Below are 17,847 nucleotides of genomic sequence, written 5' to 3'. Positions count from 1 at the left end.
TCAAGGGAATAGAACAGAAAACCCAGAAATAAAAGCACAATTATATGGTCAATTAATCTTCAACAAAGGAGGAATAAATGGGAAAAAGACACTCTTCAACAAATGGTATTGAGGACTCTAGACAGCAACAGGCAAAGAATGAAACTGGACCACTTTCTTTCACCTACAGAAAAATAAAGTCAAAATGGATTAAAGACGGGCGCCTGGGTGGCTCAGTCGGTTAAGCATCCAACTATTGATTTCAGCTCAGGTCATGATCTCACGGTTCGTGAGTTCAAGCCCCGTGTCAGGCTCTGCTCTAACAGCACAGAGCCTGCTTGGGATTCTTTCACTCTGCCCCTCCTGTGCTCATTCTCTCTCTCAAAAATAAACTTAAAAAAAAAAAAGTCTAACTGAAATCAACCCCTCATGAGTGTTGCTCATATCACTTTGCCTATTACATCCTATTCTGCTTAAAGGCTAGAAAATTACTGGGGTGGGGGAGCAAAAGTATAAGAATGAAATTATTTTGGAATTGGTCATAAGATTTGTTCTTCACTATGTCATTCCTGAGTTTATCAAAAGAACTCAGGGTTTGAGGGAAGCACATACTTTATCCCACACAGCTAATGGCTTTTGCTCTGTTCCCTAAAATGGAGGGTACATCAAACTCCTTGTTCTGTAATGAGCTTAGTATAACTGCAGTGGTCCATGTTGCTTAAAATGCAACATGGTATACTCACTTATACTATTTATTTTCAACCAAATACATTACTTTCTTAGGAAAAACAGCAAGATTATTGTGAAGGAAAAAAAATCTGAACAATCAATATCATGGTTTTCAAGAATGGGAAAGAATTCAAATGATAGCTCAGAAAGTAAATCAAGAAAGAGTTGGGAAGGGAATGCGCGTTGGTGCAGCCACTCTGGAAAACAGTATGGAGGTTCCTCAAAAAACTAAAAATAGAACTACCCTACGACCCAGCAATTGCACTACTAGGCATTTATCCACGGGATACAGGTGTGCTGTTTCGAAGGGACATGTGCACCCCCATGTTTATAGCAGCACTATCAACAATAGCCAAAGTATGGGAAGAGCCCAAATGTCCACCGATGGATGAATGGATAAAAAAGATGTGGTATAGATATACAATGGAATATTTATTACTCAGCAATCAAAAAGAATGAAATCTTGACATTTGCAACTATGTGGATAGAACTGGAGGGTATTATGCTAAGTGAAATTAGTCAGTCAGAGAAAGACAAAAATCATATCACTTCACTCATCTGAGGACTTTAAGAGACAAAACAGATGAACATAAGGGAAGGGAAACAAAAATAATATAAAAACAGTGAGGGGAACAAAACAGAAGAGACTCATAAATATGGAGAACAAACTGAGGGTTAGGGGAGGGGTTTTGGGAAGGTGGATGGGCTAAATAGGTAAGGGGCAGTAAGGAATCTACTCCTGAAATCATTGTTGCACTATATGCTAACTAATTTGGAAGTAAATTAAAAAAAATAAAAAATAAAACAAGTTAAAAAAAAAAAGAAAAAGAAAGAGTTGGGGCGCCTGAGTGGCTCAGTCGGTTAAGCATCCAACTTTGGCTCAAGAAACGTTCTCACGGTTTGTGGGCTCAAGCCTCATATCAGGCTCTGTGCCGACAGCTCAGAGCCTGGAGCCTGCTTCAGATTCTGTGTCTCCCTCATGCTCTCTGTCCCTCCCCTGCTCACGCTCTGTCTCCCTCTTGCTCTCTCAAATTTAAAAAAAAAAATTTTTAATACAAAAAAAAAGAAAAAAGAAAGACCTATGAACATGCTACTGGTATGTAAGGTATTACTAGCACAGGGAAGAATACTCATGATTCCATTAAACATAAAGAACTAGACGGCAGGGAGCATATATAACAGTGTGCACAAAATATACAAATATGAACATGAAACAGATACACGGATCAAGAAATTCACCTTTAGACGACTGGAGTCCAGCCTCAGGGCTGAAAGTAATGGATCCAGAGACTCAAATTCTGCCAGTACATGGCTGTAGGACTCCGGTATCACTGGCACAAAAGTCATTTAGCTGGAAAGGTGAAACTACGTTGAGTGACAGGCACAGTATTCCTGAATAAAACCTGCAAAAAAATATAATTTTTAGAAGCTCCTTGCTTAGTTAGCAAGCATTTAATGGATATATGGAGACCACGGAGAAACAGGAGAAAGGAACAAGGATCCCTACTTTGGAGGTACTTAGCATCTACAAGGAAAGAAAACACACATAGATAACATTATGTGCAACCATCAGCGTGTACTGTATCATTCCCTGACTCTGAAGCTCCCAGAGAATCAAGCCCAGATTCTCAAGATCCCTCTATAATCTTGTCCCACTCTACTTATCTAACAGTGTGAGTAGGTAGAACGGAGGATGTAAGAGAAAAATTGGTCAAGTTCCTCTTTGGTAAATAGCAACTTCAGTTGTACTTTTTGAGTTGTAAATCTTCCTCTACCTTTCAGAGTCTCTCATTAAAAGGCAACATTCTGTAAAGGCTTCAAACTATAAACCCTTATGAGCAAATTCAAAAGTTACCAGCCAATAATTTAACTGTGCTCAACAGAAACACACCTCTGGATCTCTTTCTCCACACTATCAAGGGCTCAGTAAGTATCTGTTAAATGAATGAATGCACCTACTAAGTGGGAAGTAAGGTACAGAGAATTAAAGCTCAAAGTAAGAGCTTCATTAAGAAAACTGATAGGAATGAATACGAATAGGAATACAAAGCAGCAAATGCTAAATAACCAATGAAGACTTTGTACACTAACACAAGAGTTATCTGTTCAGCAACTCTCAAGTGTATATTTTTGTCAAATTGCACCAGCTTCCAGAGAAGAAACAAAATTCAAGAAAATTCTTACCCGTTAATTTAACTTTTCTCCATTTTTTGTAACATGCCAAATTAAGAATAAAAGCAAACACTACAGGGGCACCTGGGTGGCTCAGTAGGTTGAGTGCCCAACTCTTGGTTTTAGCTCAGGTCATGATCTCAGCGTTCATGAGATCGAGCCCCGTGTCAGGCTCTTCTGCACTGATGACACGGAACCTACTTGGGATTTTCTCTCCCTCTATCTCTCTCTGCCTCTCCCCACCCCCCCCCCAAAATAAACGTTAAAAAAAAAAAAAGCGAACACTACTGAAAAATTCAGAAACAACTGCTTATACTTGTTTTTAATTTACAGGTTTTTTTCAGAACATGTATTCACTTATTTATTTATTCAACAAATATGTACATAGTGTTACCAGCAAGACTCCAAACCTCAACCTTTACTGCTCACCTGCTTGCTCCTACCAACCTCTGTCCCACATTTTTCCTTAAGCTCTTCTTTCCAGCTTACCTCTTAACTCAGGCAAAACACCGGAGGGGCATAGCATCATGTGATGGAAACTGAAACAACCCCTCAAGCAACAAGTGCCTGGATAGGAGTTCTGGTGGCCCAAACCACCCTGACCAGTTTGAACTCACCTCCCGACTCATGCCAGTGCAGATGGACTACGGAGTAATCCAGGGAGTGACCGACAGTTACTTTTACCTCATTTGAATATGAAAATCTCCACCTAAACAGAAGCACAAGCCTCCTTTACATGATATACTATGTACATATAAGCATATTTCCTAAAGGAGCATGCGTGGGCCTCTACACAGAGGTGACAAGTCTCCCTTATCTAAATACTCATTCTAACTCTAAAACAAACAAACATTCACTCTTTCTCAGGGAGTCATGGCTTTGAAAGTTATTCCCTGTGATCTCCTTGTTTGCTGCAAATAAAGTTTCCTTTGTGCAACAACTCTACCCATTACTCACAGGAGGGAACTCATGTTTGTTCAGTTACAATAGCACCAACTTGTGCACTGTTCTAGGTTGGAGAGATAAAACAGAGGACAAAACAAAGTCCTAACATTCATGGAGTGTACCTTCCAATGGCAAAACACACATAAGCTTACGATGTTTTTTACTGCATACACATAATATAGTCTTATCTCCTATTCGTTATACTATTCTTAGTATAAGAATAATAGTCCAAAAAGAAAACCAAATCTTTAGTAGTCCTATACTCAAAATATTTAAGAATTCCAGGGCAGCTGGCTGGTCAGTCAGTGAAGCATGCAACTCCTGAACTTGGAATTTTGAGTTCAAGCCCATGTCAGCTGTAGAGACTACTTAAAATCTTTAGGGATGCCTGGGTGGCTCAGTCAGTTGAGCATCCCGACCCTTGATTTCCACTCAGGTCATAATCTCATGGTCCGTGGGTTTGAGCTACACTGCACTGACATTGCAGAGCCTGCTTGGGATTCTCTTGTGTCCTCTCTCTGCCTCTTTCACTCTCTCTCTCTCCAACATAAACATAACATAACATAACATAACATAACATAACATAACATAACATAACATAAAATAAAATAAAATCTTTGAAAAAGACTTCTTTTGAGAATTCTTGACCTAAGAAAAAAACTATCATTCTTTTCACTCATTCATTTTATTGAGTTCCTTGTGAAATATGAGACACAGTGGTAGAAATGACAAAATAATTCTGGAAATCAGTCACTTTATAAACAGGGAGAAAAAGAACATGCGCGTGCGCACACACACACCTAATAAGGAAAACATAAGCAGAATGCTATGTTGGAACTTAAAGGACAGAAGAATCACATTTCACACTGAGTTAAAGGGAACTGTTGAAAACTTCCTAAGGGAAGCAGCACTGGAGCCGAATAGGCTTTTATCAGAAGGAAAAGGGTAAGGGCAGCAATAAGCAAAAATACAGAGGATACATTTGGAGAATACAAGTTTAGTTTTTGGTTGAGACACAGGATACAAGGAACAGAGTAATGAAAAATAAAAGTGGAATAGTAATTCAACACAAAGCATAAAACACTTCTCATTTCAAACCAAAGAACCTGAAGAAATTTTAATTTGGTAGGCAACAGAAAGACATCAAAGGATTTGGTGTTAGGCAATCACATAATTTCTGTGAAGCGCTGTGGGCACACCCTAGAAAACAAAGACTTAAGAAAAGTGGTGGGTAGTAAGGTAGTAAAGACAAGGCCTTTCAATTACTCAAGAAATCTGGTGGAAAAGGAGAAAATCTCTCTGGACTTTCTGACCAGGAGAGACTCAAACAGATTTGTAAATAGTAGCTAAGAGTCTTTAGAATGAAAAAGACTGAAGACACAAGAAAAAGATAAAACCATGGTATAAGATCCTAAAGAAGCTGGAAAGGAATGACATCAAGTCCACATTGTCTATCTCTTCCACTTGTGATCTTAAACTCTGAAGTGGATAGGCCATCGGGCCTTGATCTCAGTGTCCTGCAAGTTATAATTTAATGAGGTAAAAAAAACTAAACTAACAGGTTCCTAATTTTCAAAAAATATATATTTAATGGGAAATGAGAACGGAAAAGAAACAGTGTCAGCAATGTCAGTTCTCAAGAGAAGTTGCGGGGTGATGGTTAAGAATTAAGATGGTATATGGGGCGCCTGGGTGGCTCAGTCGGTTAAGCGGCCCATTTCGGCTCAGGTCATGATCTCGCGGTCCGTGAATTCGAGCCCCGCGTCGGGCTCTGTGCTGACAGCTCAGAGCCTGGGGCCTGTTTCGGATTCTGTGTCTCCCTCTCTCTGACCCTTCCCTGTTCATGCTCTGTCTCTCCCTGTCTCAAAAATAAATAAAACGTTAAAAAAAAAAAAAGAATTAAGATGGTATAGAGTTAAGCCAACTCTATATTTATACTTTCCTTTGTTCTTTTTCTCTCTCTCTTTAATATTGAAATCTGCTCCCTTAGAGCTTTTACTGATTATTTCTAATTGTGTCTTCTGCGGTTTAAAGGAATGTTTACTTCTCCCAAAACAACCCTTCAGTATTTGAAAGGTGTTATCAGGTCTTCTAAAAATCTAGCATTCCCAATTCTTCGATAATTTCTGACACGACAATTACTAACTTCCTCTATTCTTGTCAACTTTCTACAAAGGCCATTTAGTTTGCCCAAAAATATGGTGCCTAGAACTGAACATAATACACCTTAAGTGGCTGAATAACAAAGACTAGAATAGAAACAGTAACTTCCTTGATCTGGACATTAAATTTCTATGTTATAACCTAAAACAGCACCGTTTTTAAAGTAGCCATGTCACACTTTTGATTCAACTAAAACCCAAAGGAATTTTCACACAAATATAATCATCCTAGCTGGTACTTAAATACCATAGAATTGAGCTCAAATAAAAATCTACTATTAATCAAATGTGACAATGCATATAAAAAGTACCAACACATTTAAATTCTCTGTAATAAAAACAGTAGAATGTTGACAACTGTTAAAAATGGGTTATGAGTACATGGGGTTCATTTTACTATCCTGTCTACTTGTGTCTATGTTTGCAATTTTCCATAATCACAAGATTTTTTTCAGTACCTACTTTTAAAAAGAAATCAGTCAGTGTACAAACCTTCGAAAGCTCCCCCTCTTAATCTATGATCTCATCCTTATTTATTTTTCCAGCCCCATCTTCCACTCTACCCCTATTGTCCAACTATACCTTGCTATTTTTTGTTTCTCTTTCATTGTATAAACTTCCTGTGCCTCTGCGGTTCAATAGATACTGTTTTCTGAATCTTCATCCATCTAATAAAATCCCACCTTTCTGCAAAGCTGGGTTTAAATACTACTTCTGTCAAGGCTGCACACCTCTAGCCAAAAACAAACAAACAACTAAACAATTAGAAGGCTATAAATGCTTACCAAAGTCAGTAAAACAACTTCTTGAGGGGTTGGCTTACCCAAGGTTACAGAGCTCCTGAGAGGTAGAGCTGTGACTAGAATCCACTTCTCCTTAGTCCTAATCTAATCACCTTTCCACTTCCATGCAATCCTTTACGGTAACATAAACGAGTAGTAGGATTAAGAAAAGGCTTTTTATCATCGCCCTAGTACTCATTTCACCAACGGACCACAGTGTTTGCTGCTTACACATTAAAAGCAAATCACAGCATTCCTTCTCCCCCCACTAGCTACGTGGACGGAAAAGATGGAATCAAGCAAAAAGTAAAGATACTATGCGAAGGGTAAATACGAGATTCCACCATTCCATAGTGGGATCTTTCCACCCGAGAAGTAATAATCAGAGAACGCTTCGCCACAGAGAAATGGCGATTCATACATGCATCATGCAGTCAACATTCTTTGTACCCATCGCCGGACACAGTCCCTGGCCACAAGAAGCTCCCTAGCGGAACTAGTAACTTTTCTGCAGCGATATCTTTAACACTGTATTCAGATCTCTTGAGGAGAGAAGCTTCGGTAACCATGTTTTCCAAGCCAGGCTCACAGACCCGCAGCCCAGAGGTCTCGGCTCCGCTCCACCACTTCCAAGGCCGGAAACCCCCAATTCTCAATAGATCAGACCCTCTCTCACGGATGGCCACTGGGACACTCACCGAGCAACTAAAAGCCGTACACTCAACGAGCAACTAAGAACGATACCGGAGAGTCTTTCCCTCCTTCCGTACCTCCCCTCCCGCGTTTACGTCATCCAGAAGCGACGGGGACTCAGGGACACCGCTATTAACGGCACTTCCTTGTCACGTGACGGGTTACGCCCCCTGCTTGCGCGTGGTCCCTCCCCCTCCGGCCGCGGTCGCAATTACGCTCTCTGCGGCCTGCAGTCAGCGGGCTGCTGCTGGCCGAAGACACAGCGCCGTCGGAGACCGGAGGAGCGTTAGGCCAAAGGGGTGAGCCAGCCAGGATCCTGGGACCCTTCACAGCTTGAGGCCGGCGAAAGGAAATGAAACAGGCGGGAACCGGCGGGGGAGGGAGGGAACTAGCGGAAGGTGTCATGGCGGCCGCGCTCTGGGTCACGTGCCCGGCAGGCCCGCCTTGGTACTTCCGGTCACGTGCCCTCAGAGTCCTCGCAGCCAGCGATGGAGGCGAGACCCCCCAGTAACAGAGGCGGTGGCGACGGTGGTGGCTACTGGGTTTCAGCCTCTTCCCGGCAGCGTCTCTAAGAAGCGCAGCGGAACTCGACCCGACCCAGGCCAGTTACTCCCTGCCCAGGGCCGTAGCTCTCACTTGGTAAGTTTAGACCGAAGAATGGGGGCGGGTGGGAGGGTGGGTAAGGAGCTGACAGGCCTGGGGGCCGCTGGACGGCGCGGATTCTGCCCCTTTTCCCAGTGTCCCTGTTGCCGTCGCCACAGCTCCTACGCCTGCCATCTCGGTAGCCTTTTATTGTCCTGAAGCGAGGAATAGGCGACCCCTAATCTGCTGGCCTATAGGAAGCCTGCCCCTTTACTAAGAGCAGGGACTCGAAGATTTCCCCAAAGCAAGGGTTAGACTTAGCTTTTGAGAATGAAGGACGTGGAGGCCTCTGAGTGACAGAGGAGCCCTTCCCGTTAGGAAATGTGCTCTTAAGTCTTTCGGTTTCTGTAGGAGAACACCTTTCACTGTAGTGTCCACACATCTTTTGCTTGACCTGTCAATTCTACGGCTTTGTAAAAGCTTCTTAACACATGTGCCAATCCACACCCCCGGCTTTGGTCCTTGCCCAATTTGATTGTCTTGTAATGATGAAAAATAGACCACTAACCTATGGAAATATGTAATTATTTTATAAAGCCCCCAGTGTTCTAAGACTAAGTCGACTAAGGCAGTGTGTTCCATTGGTTCGTAAACACTCATTTTGGGGTCTGTATGGTTGCGGAGAGGGAAAAGATCCAGAAACTTAATCGTTAGTCCATTAGAAGACAATGTGAAAAACATACAAAAACTAAGTGGTTTGAAATGCACACTGTAGTAAGTATTAACTCCATAAAGGAGTGGAACAATTTCTCCCCACTAATTCTTACTGGGAACTCCGTTATACAAAACAGCATGCTCTGATGGAATTGAATTTGGGAGTGCCTAGCCCCACCCAGTCGGCCTCCCCTGTTGGAACACAGTTTGAACACCACTAAACTGGGCTTTGGTAAATAAGCCAAAATTGCCAATCCTAACATAGCTTTTTAAAGTCAAAAGTAGAACAAAGGAGATGGAGAAGTCACGACAGAAAAGAAGATAACCTCTAGTATCAGGCCTATGGCTTGCAGAAGGAATGGACTCTGGAGAGAACTTTGTACCTTTTAGCAGACCTAAATCCCTCATTTGGGAAGGAGGGAGAGATAATTTGGGGCTATTAAACCTGTCCTTTACCCTCACTTAGCTGACATTTAGCAGCAGATTGAAAGTTTGAGTTTCTCCTAGGTGATATTAAATATATATGGTAGTGCAACTGTAAAAAAATTATTCATGCAAATGCAGAGAGGGCTCTTTAAAAATACTAGGAAGATTGGTGCAGAGAGGAATCGGTTTAATAAACCAAATGATCAGCTTCCTGCACATACTGCCCTCGAGGCATATATCTTCTCCCTGCTGGTTAATCTTTCCACCTTTTAGCCTTACTTTTCTGTGCTGCTAGGTTTTTCCCCTACCATTGAGCTTTCCTAGCATTTTGACCAGTGTTTCTACCTCGTGGATACTGCTGGAGGAGGTCCCTTGTGCCCTTCCTCTTTTCTCTCTTAGCTTGCCTTTAGTGTGGCAGTATCTGGCGTCCAGCTAATAACTAGTAAGTCCCTCCCTTCCCCACTTTGATTACAGACTGATTGCTCTTCTCTTGATTTGGATATTATACTCTTGTCAGCATGCAGTATTTATTAGTGAATATGAGCATACATTTCGTTCTGTCTTGTGTCTGTCGCATTTTCCTCCTTCTGCCTCTCCCTGCACTGCTGTAAAAATGAAAAAGTGCTTGGTCTTAAAATTGCTACATCAGTTACTCCCCTTAATAGCTTCATTGTGTGTGTAACTTTCGTTGAAATGGTAAATTTTGGTCACTTTTTACATACTTCCAAGGTCCTGTTCTCTGTGATGCTGGATTGTTAAAATTTTTTTGGATTGCCTCACAGCAAGCAGCATTCCAGATCTCCATTTTGTATCCTGGCAGATACAGCAGCTCTCTCTAATAATCCTCCTTTTAGAGGGTGATGTGGAGTTTATAGTTCACTTGTTGTCCTTATTTCTGCCCCATTTATCTGTGCATATTAGAAGAGAAATGCAATTTAAAGATTTCTGTTGAATAGTTTGAAATTTTTCCTATCCCTGTTTCCTTAAAACCCAGTTATTGGAATCCCTGAGGAATGATACTGTGATCTTTGAGTAGAGAGCTATAATGCTTCCTGGAGTTTAGCCAAGAATATATGTACGAAGGTGTCTTATGTATCTTACCAGGATGGTGTTCTTTTAACACCAAATATCTTAAATAGATAATCACAGATGTTTATTGGACTCTTCCTATGGGCTAAATATGCAGCTGGGTGCTGTATTGCAGTGAATACAATACATGCATCCTCTTCCCTTTATGAAGCTTGCAGTCTGTCAGGGGAGACAGACATTCAAAGAACAACTTTAAAAATTAATTATAGTTGTGGTAAGTGCTATCAAGAAAAAAATGGAAGGTCTTGCCTAGTAACTTTGAAACTTAGAGTAGACAAAAAAATGAGTAAAAGCCAGGTGATAGGAAAGGAGGAGGAGAATGTGCAAAGGCTCAGAGCAAAGCATGTACATTTACCTTCAGGCAAATATTTAACTGCAAATGAATTAATGTCTTTACTGGAGGATCTTGGTATTTAAAGAAGTGGCAGATGATTTCATAATGTAAATCTTTTAAGTAAAGCTAGATCTTCATCGGGTCAATTTGTTTAAATGGAACTAACTGATATTTTTCATGAACAAATATTCTGTGGCTCTTCTAGAATTCTACTGGGAAGAAGAATTTTTTTGCCACCCAAGGAGCCATCTTCAAGAAACATCTGAAAACCATGTAGTGCTTTGTAGGATAGCCCCACTGATTCTGTTAAACTTTCTAAAACTGGTCCTCGTACAATTAACAGAGGTGCTATGGATGAACAAGGAAATTTGCCAAGCAAGTTAGCTATGAGACCACTGACTAGTCATTCCAATGCTCAGTTACTTACCCCTGACTTATTTTCAGTGTTCTCCCAAGTGGCTTTTTCTCTCCATCTAACTTCCTCTCTGTTTTACAGTTTCTCTGTCTTCACTCATCTTTTCTTTCTTACCTTCCTATCTTAGAAGTTTTTTTTCTGTTCTTTTCCGAAGCTTATACTTTACTTGTGCTTATAAGCCCAGTTAATTGGAAACTCCTTCAGTGCTTTTCCTCCGTATATGGACATACTTAAAATTGTTTTGTAATCATCTGCTTTCTCTGTGTCGACAAAACCTCCCCGCCTATCTTTCAGATTTTAATTCACGTTTCCTAAAATGTGGTTCATATAATATGCAGTATAATTTCAAGTAATACAGATGGTTTTTTTAAGTTACTAAAATGTTTATTATAATGAATATCAAAATTAATATTAAGGTATTAATTAGTTCCATACATATATGAAATTTCTTTTGTACATTAAATTTTTAAAGTGAATAAAAATAAATTCATATACACTTATTACAGAAATTGAAAATAACAATTGTTTTCTTACCCGCACTAATACCTGCAACACTTTCCTGTGTTACCTTATAAGCCTGTGGTTTGATAGGGAACAAACTCTTGGAAAGACTTTTTAAATAACTACTTTTTGGGGCAACTGGGTGGCTCAGTCACTTAAGCATCTGACTCTTGATTTCGACTCAGGTCATGATCTCACCGTTCAAGAGTCCAAGCCCCAGTTGGAGAGTTTAAGCCCCATGTCAGGCTCTGTGCCACCAGCACAAAGCCTGCTTGGGATTCTCTCTGTCTCTCTTTCTTTCTCTCTCTGCCCCTCCCCCACATGCACATGGGCATGCTCTCTCTCTCTCTCAAAATAAATTAATATTTTTTAAAATGCTACTCTTCTCATTACAAAATATAGATAATCCAGAAAACAAAAAGAACATTTAAGTCATCTGTAATCCTATCACCCATCAGTAACCACTGTGAAGTTGGGTGTATATTCCTCCAAGTCATATGTATTTGCAGAATAGCATGGTGGAAGTCCAAGGTCAGACTGACCCACATTGAAACCTAGCTACTTCCTTGATGCTTTGGGAAAGCGTCTTGATTTTTTTTTTTAGACCCAGTTTCCTTTATCTGCAGAGTGGGACTAATAACCTACCTCAGGATTGTTAACTGGGGCTGAATGAGTTAATACCTATAAAGAAATTAGCCCAGTGCCTGGCACATACTAGGCATTGAGTATTTTTTTTTTATGTTTATTTATTTTTGAGACAGAGACAGAGCATGAACAGGGAAGGGTCAGTGAGAGAAGGAGACACAGAATCCGAAGCAGGCTCCAGGCTCTGAGCTGTCAGCACAGAGCCTGATGCAGGGCTCGAACTCACGGACCGTGAGATCGTGACCTGAGCCGAAGTCAGAGGCTCAACCGACTGAGCCAGCCAGGCGCCCTTTTTTTTTTTTTAAACGTAAGCTCTACACCCAGCGTGGGGCTTGAGCTCACAACTCTGAGATCGAGAGTTGCATGCTTTACCAACTGAGCCAGTCAGGCTCGCCACGTTGAGTACATTTTATTTATGTTTTAAAAATTTTTAATGATTGATTTATTTTTGAGAGACAGCGTGAACGGGGGAGAGACAGAGAGGGAGACAGAATCCAAAGCAGGCTCCAGGCTCTGAGCTGTCAGCACAGAGCCTGACACAGGGCTAAATCCCACAAACCATGAGATCATGACCTGAGCCGAAGTCAGACGCTTAACCGACCAAGCCACCCCAGGCGCCTCTTGAGTACATTTTAGATATTTTTTTTTAATTTAAGAATATAGAATCAAACTACAAGCTTTTTTTTCTTTGATCACCTGACAGTGTATCTTTTCATATCATTAAATAGTGTTTTGAAACAGTGGTTTTTAAACTTTTTAAGCAGCAGTAACCCTCTAATGAAAATCTTAGGAGGATATTAAATAAGTGTATCATTTAAAAGATGGCATTATGTATATGTTAAGAATTTTAACCTTTATCATATATGTTTTATAGATATCCAAACTGGAGATTATAAAACAACATAAGGAAGTGTTTTCAGTGGCAAGTGAAAAACAAGTTAATTAATCTCCACCTGCATGACTCAACAGCACCTCACACTCTTGTCCAGAACTGAATTCCTTGTCTTCACTTTCAAACCTGTTCCACTGTGCTCATGTCAGTAGGGCTTAGGAGTGGGGTGTGAGCAAGCAGCTGTGACACCTCCTTCAGCACTCGCCTATTTATCCTGCTTCCTCAGTATTCCTCCTCATTCCCTCCTCTCCATTCTTGCTGCCACCAGCCTGGTTCAGACCCTACTAGTCCTTTTCTTAAGTCTCTCTCATACTGTCCACAGATTCATTTCCTAAAATAGAAATTGTTGCCCTATTCAAAAGTCCTTAGAGGTTTTTTCTTGTCTACCACATAGGGTGGCATTCTGCACTGTCTCCGTCTTAACCACCGAACTCCACAGCCCACTGATCTTTATCATGAACTTTATACTACATCCAGCGCAAACTACTTACCATTCCCAGAGTCTCAAGCCTTTGCCCCAAAGCATTCCCTTTGCCTGTGATGCCTATTTCCCTTTCTCTGTCAAAATCCTCATTCAAGACCCAATTCATAACTAACGTATTAAGTGTAAAAAAAACCAAATTACTGATATATGTAATAATATGGTGAATTTCGAGAAACAGATTAGGCGGAAAGCCAGAGACAGAATACATAGTACGTGATTCCATTTCTGTGAAAACCCAGAAGACACAGAAGCTCATCTGTGGTGATAGAAATCAGAAAATAGTTGCTGGAGGGGGAGAGGAAGAGAGTTGAATGGAAAGGAACATGAGGGAATTTTGGGGAGTGGTGGAAATGTTCTCTTATTTCAAGTAACGGTGCATGGGTGTATTCAATTGTCAAAATACATCAAACAGACCACCTAAGATGTATGTATTTTGGTGATTTGTTAATTATACCCCAATTTATTTTATTTGCACTAAAAAATCTATTATAAAAGAAGTATCCTCTGTGAAGAAATGGCCTCTGAGTCCTAATTCAGAACATTTTTTTATCTCCCTTTTGGAGCATCACGTGGTCTTATTTGTATACACTGACACACAAATAATCTTGCTAACTGGAACCTCTTTGAAAGCAGAAATCATTATTGTCAGACATTCATCTTTGATAACCCTAGACTTGTTGGCTCAGCACACATTTATTGAATAAATGTGTTCACATTGACCATTTTTCTTTCCATTCCTGGGGTAGAGTAGCCTGTAAGGGTACCTATGAAAGGGAATATTTGACTACTCAAAATTGAGGAAATCAACTTCAGAGAAATTAAGATTTTGCTTTTTTTTTTAATTTGTATTTTTTATTTCTTTTTTTTTTTAATTTTTTTTTTTCAACGTTTATTTATTTTTGGGACAGAGAGAGACAGAGCATGAACGGGGGAGGGGCAGAGAGAGAGGGAGACACAGAATTGGAAACAGGCTCCAGGCTCTGAGCCATCAGCCCAGAGCCTGACGCGGGGCTCGAACTCACGGACCGCGAGATCGTGACCTGGCTGAAGTTGGACGCTTAACCGACTGCGCCACCCAGGCGCCCCTGTATTTTTTATTTCTAAATTCCTGCTTGAATGACTTTTTTGATTGTAGCTACACTTGTGGTGAGCATAAAATAACATATAGACTCATCAAATTACTATGTTATACACATGAAACTAATGTAACATGTCAACGCCAGTTAACACGGGGTTCAATATCACAAATGGCAAGATCATGACCTGAGTTGAAATCAAGAGCCAGATGCTTAACTGACTAAGCCACCCAGGCACCCCTGGTTTCCATTATTTTTAATGCCTGCCATTCTTCTGATGCTTACTTTCCCACTTAATCCAAATAGAAGTGTTACTCAATTCCACTCCTGAAATCATTATTGCACTATATGGTAATTAACTCGGATGTAAATTTAAAACAATTAAAAAAAAACATTCTTCAATTATTTTGAATAACTAATGGCAGATCCAGTATTTCATTGTTCCCATTTGTTTTAACCTCCAGGAAAAATGTTTCAATAAGACTTCACTTGGGGCGCCTGGGTGGCTGAGTCGGTTAAGCCGCCGACTTCGGCTCAGGTCATGATCTCGCAGTCCGTGAGTTCAAGCCCCGCGTCGGGCTCTGTGCTGACGGCTCAGAGCCTGGAGCCTGTTTCAGATTCTTTGTCTCCCTCTGTCTGACCCTCCCCCGTTCATGCTCTGTCTCTCTCTGTCTCAAAAATAAATAAACGTTTAAAAAAAAAAAAAACCTGTTTTCTCAGGGCAAATTTAATTCTTAAAATATCTAGATATGCAAATTTCTCTAAAATTATATTTTAAACTATATCTGAAGAAGTTAATGTTTTAAAATTATACTTTGAATCATTTCTTTGGGAATAAAATCTTAGTCATAACTTCACCGGAAATGACCTATATGGGGTATTTGTGCTATCACTTTTTCCCATCTCATCCCATGGCAGACATCACCATCAATCATGGCTTCTTTCCTGTTAAGCCCTTATAGCTTCAAGTTCCCTTTTAGCCTCATATTCCAGGCAGCCACACTTAAGCCTCTAGGATTTCAGTTGAATATTTAAGATTCCCCAGAACTGGGGAGGAAGGAGGTGGAGGTAACTAAAGGCTGTTTCCTAGGTAATGAATTAGCTATGTACAAGTGAATCTTTGGCCAAGACCTGGAGAACAGTTGAAGACAATTTGATTGTTAAAAGGTGGGGGAAGTAGCATCTGAAGTGTTAATTTTTTTTAAGTAGAATTATTTTTTTAATGTTTATTTCTTTATTTTGTTTTTAACGTTTTAAATTTTATTTAAATCCAAGTTAGTTAACATATAATACAATAACGATTTCAGGAATAGAATTTAGTGATTCATTACTTACTTATAACTCCCGTGCTCATCCCAAGAAGTGCCCTCCATAATGCCCATCACCTGTTTAGCCTGTCCACCCACCCAACACTCCTACAGCATCCCTGTTTGTTCTCTGTATTCAAGAGTCTCTTATGGTTTGCCTCCCTCTCTATTTTTCCTTTCCTTTCTCTATGTTCATCTGTTTCTTAAATTCCACATATGATTCCATCATACATTTATTTTTCTCTGATTTCACTTGGCATAATTACACTCCAGTTCCATCCACATTGTTGCATGAGGTGTTAAGTATTAATGGTTTTCTTTTAAAGTACACAGGAAGAAACTTAGACCAGGAATCAGGAAATGTGGGTGTGGTTTCAGTGGTTTCAGCTCTGAGAGTGGTTCTGGTAAGGTCACACAAACCCTGTGGCTCTTAGTTGTTTCAGTTGAAACAAAATTGAACTAAATATTCAGTAGAGTCATAATTCTAAAGTTCTACAATTTTAATGATTTGTTTTAACGTTTATTTTTGGGACAAATAGAGACAGAGCATGAACGGGGAAGGGTCAGAAAGAGAGAGGGAGACACAGAATCTGAAACAGGCTCCAGGCTCTGAGCTGTCAGCACAGAGCCCGACGCGGGGCTCGAACTCACGGACCGCGAGATCATGACCTGAGCCGAAGTCGGCCACTTAACCGACTGAGCCACCCAGGCGCCCCTAAAGTTCTACAATTTTAAATGTAGGTTAAAGACAACATATCTATAGTCAAATCATACATTTAAGATTTAAGAATATTACTAAGGAACTAAAGTAAATTGAAAATACTCTGATTAGAATATGTAGAAATGGTTTAAAAACTGCCAAGTGTCATAAACTGTTGTGTAAATTCAAACCTGTGATAATGAGCAAATTAAATTTTATTTTAAAGGATAATGCTATACAACTTTATCTTCAACTTTGAATCAGGGACTTTTTTCAATTTAGGTTTAAATTTGGAAAGGACTCAAGGGCGCCTGGGTGGCTCAGTCAGTTAAGCGTCTGACTTCGGCTCAGGGCATGATCTCGCGGTTTGTGAATTCAAGCCCCACGTTGGGCTTTGTGCTGACAGCTCAGAGCCTGGAGCCTGCTTCAGATTCGGTGTCTCCCTCTCTCTCTGCCCCTCCCCTGCTCACGGTCTGTCTCTCTCTGTCTCAAAATAATAAATAAATGTTAAAACCTTTTTTTTTTTTTTTAATTTGGAAAGGACTCCAAAAGTCAACAAATTTGATCCTAATTGAGATGTGAAATCTTTTGTCTCTCTTAGCACTTTCTAGGCATCATGGCAACTTCATCTGAAGAAGTTTTGCTAATTGTAAAGAAGGTGCGTCAAAAGAAGCAAGATGGAGCTTTATACCTCATGGCAGAAAGGATTGCTTGGGCACCTGAAGGCAAAGATAGATTTACAATCAGCCATATGTATGCAGATATTAAATGTAAGTCAGCTATACTAAGGCTTGATGTAACATTTGCTAATAATTTTATAAGAAGATTGCTTATACGATCTTTGTGGATTTTTTTATTATAGTGTCCAAAAAACCAGCTGTATGGAAATAATGTTAAAGTGGGATCGCTGAACGTATGTTATTCTGTAACCCGCCTTTCCCACTTTATAATAATAAAAGTTTATATAGTTTTACACATGTGAATCTACATCATGTAAAAGTCTCCACACATCGCCACTTTTAAGAGTTGCATAATACTCCACTGAATGGATATAGAATCATAATTTAATCAGTTTCCTTGAAGGACAGCTAGGAAGTTTTCAGAATTCTTTTTATTGCAAACAGTGTTGCAGTATAGGTCTGTGTACTAATATCTTTGTGAGGTTGTATATGTGGGATACATCCCTGCAGTGGATTTACTGATTCAGATGGTTCATGCAT

General features: G+C 40.2%; 2 protein-coding genes across 6 annotated transcripts in view; one reads left to right on the top strand and one right to left on the bottom strand.

Annotated features, from left to right (window-relative positions):
• Window positions 1-7,674, bottom strand: part of HPS5 (HPS5 biogenesis of lysosomal organelles complex 2 subunit 2) — a 45,964-nt gene extending 38,290 nt beyond the window's left edge. For 3 of the 5 annotated variants that reach the window (XR_015240968.1, XM_086677839.1, XM_025928436.2), the window contains exons 1-2: window positions 7,468-7,592; window positions 1,948-2,111 (exon numbers count right to left, since the gene is read on the bottom strand). Coding sequence is in view for 4 of the 5 variants with exons in the window: in XM_086677839.1 (XP_086533965.1) it covers window positions 1,948-2,055 (108 nt within the window). In the remaining variant the exon portion in view is untranslated. The other 2 variants (XM_086677840.1, XM_086677841.1) reach the window with 2 other exon arrangements.
• Window positions 7,675-7,898: 224 nt separating this feature from the next.
• Window positions 7,899-17,847, top strand: part of GTF2H1 (general transcription factor IIH subunit 1) — a 37,392-nt gene continuing 27,443 nt past the window's right edge. Inside the window, exons 1-2 of the mRNA XM_025928392.2 lie at window positions 7,899-8,101; window positions 17,229-17,397. Of these exons, the coding sequence (XP_025784177.1) occupies window positions 17,244-17,397 (154 nt within the window). The 5' untranslated portion in view covers window positions 7,899-8,101; window positions 17,229-17,243. The remainder of the gene's footprint in view (window positions 8,102-17,228; window positions 17,398-17,847) is intronic.

The sequence above is a fragment of the Puma concolor genome, chromosome D1 (genome assembly GCF_028749965.1).
Source record: "Puma concolor isolate L17-30 chromosome D1, mPumCon1.1.hap2, whole genome shotgun sequence".
Classification (NCBI taxonomy): domain Eukaryota; kingdom Metazoa; phylum Chordata; class Mammalia; order Carnivora; family Felidae; genus Puma; species Puma concolor.
The sequence above is the reverse complement of the archived record's forward strand: the minus strand, read 5'-3'. Positions and strand labels throughout refer to the sequence as shown.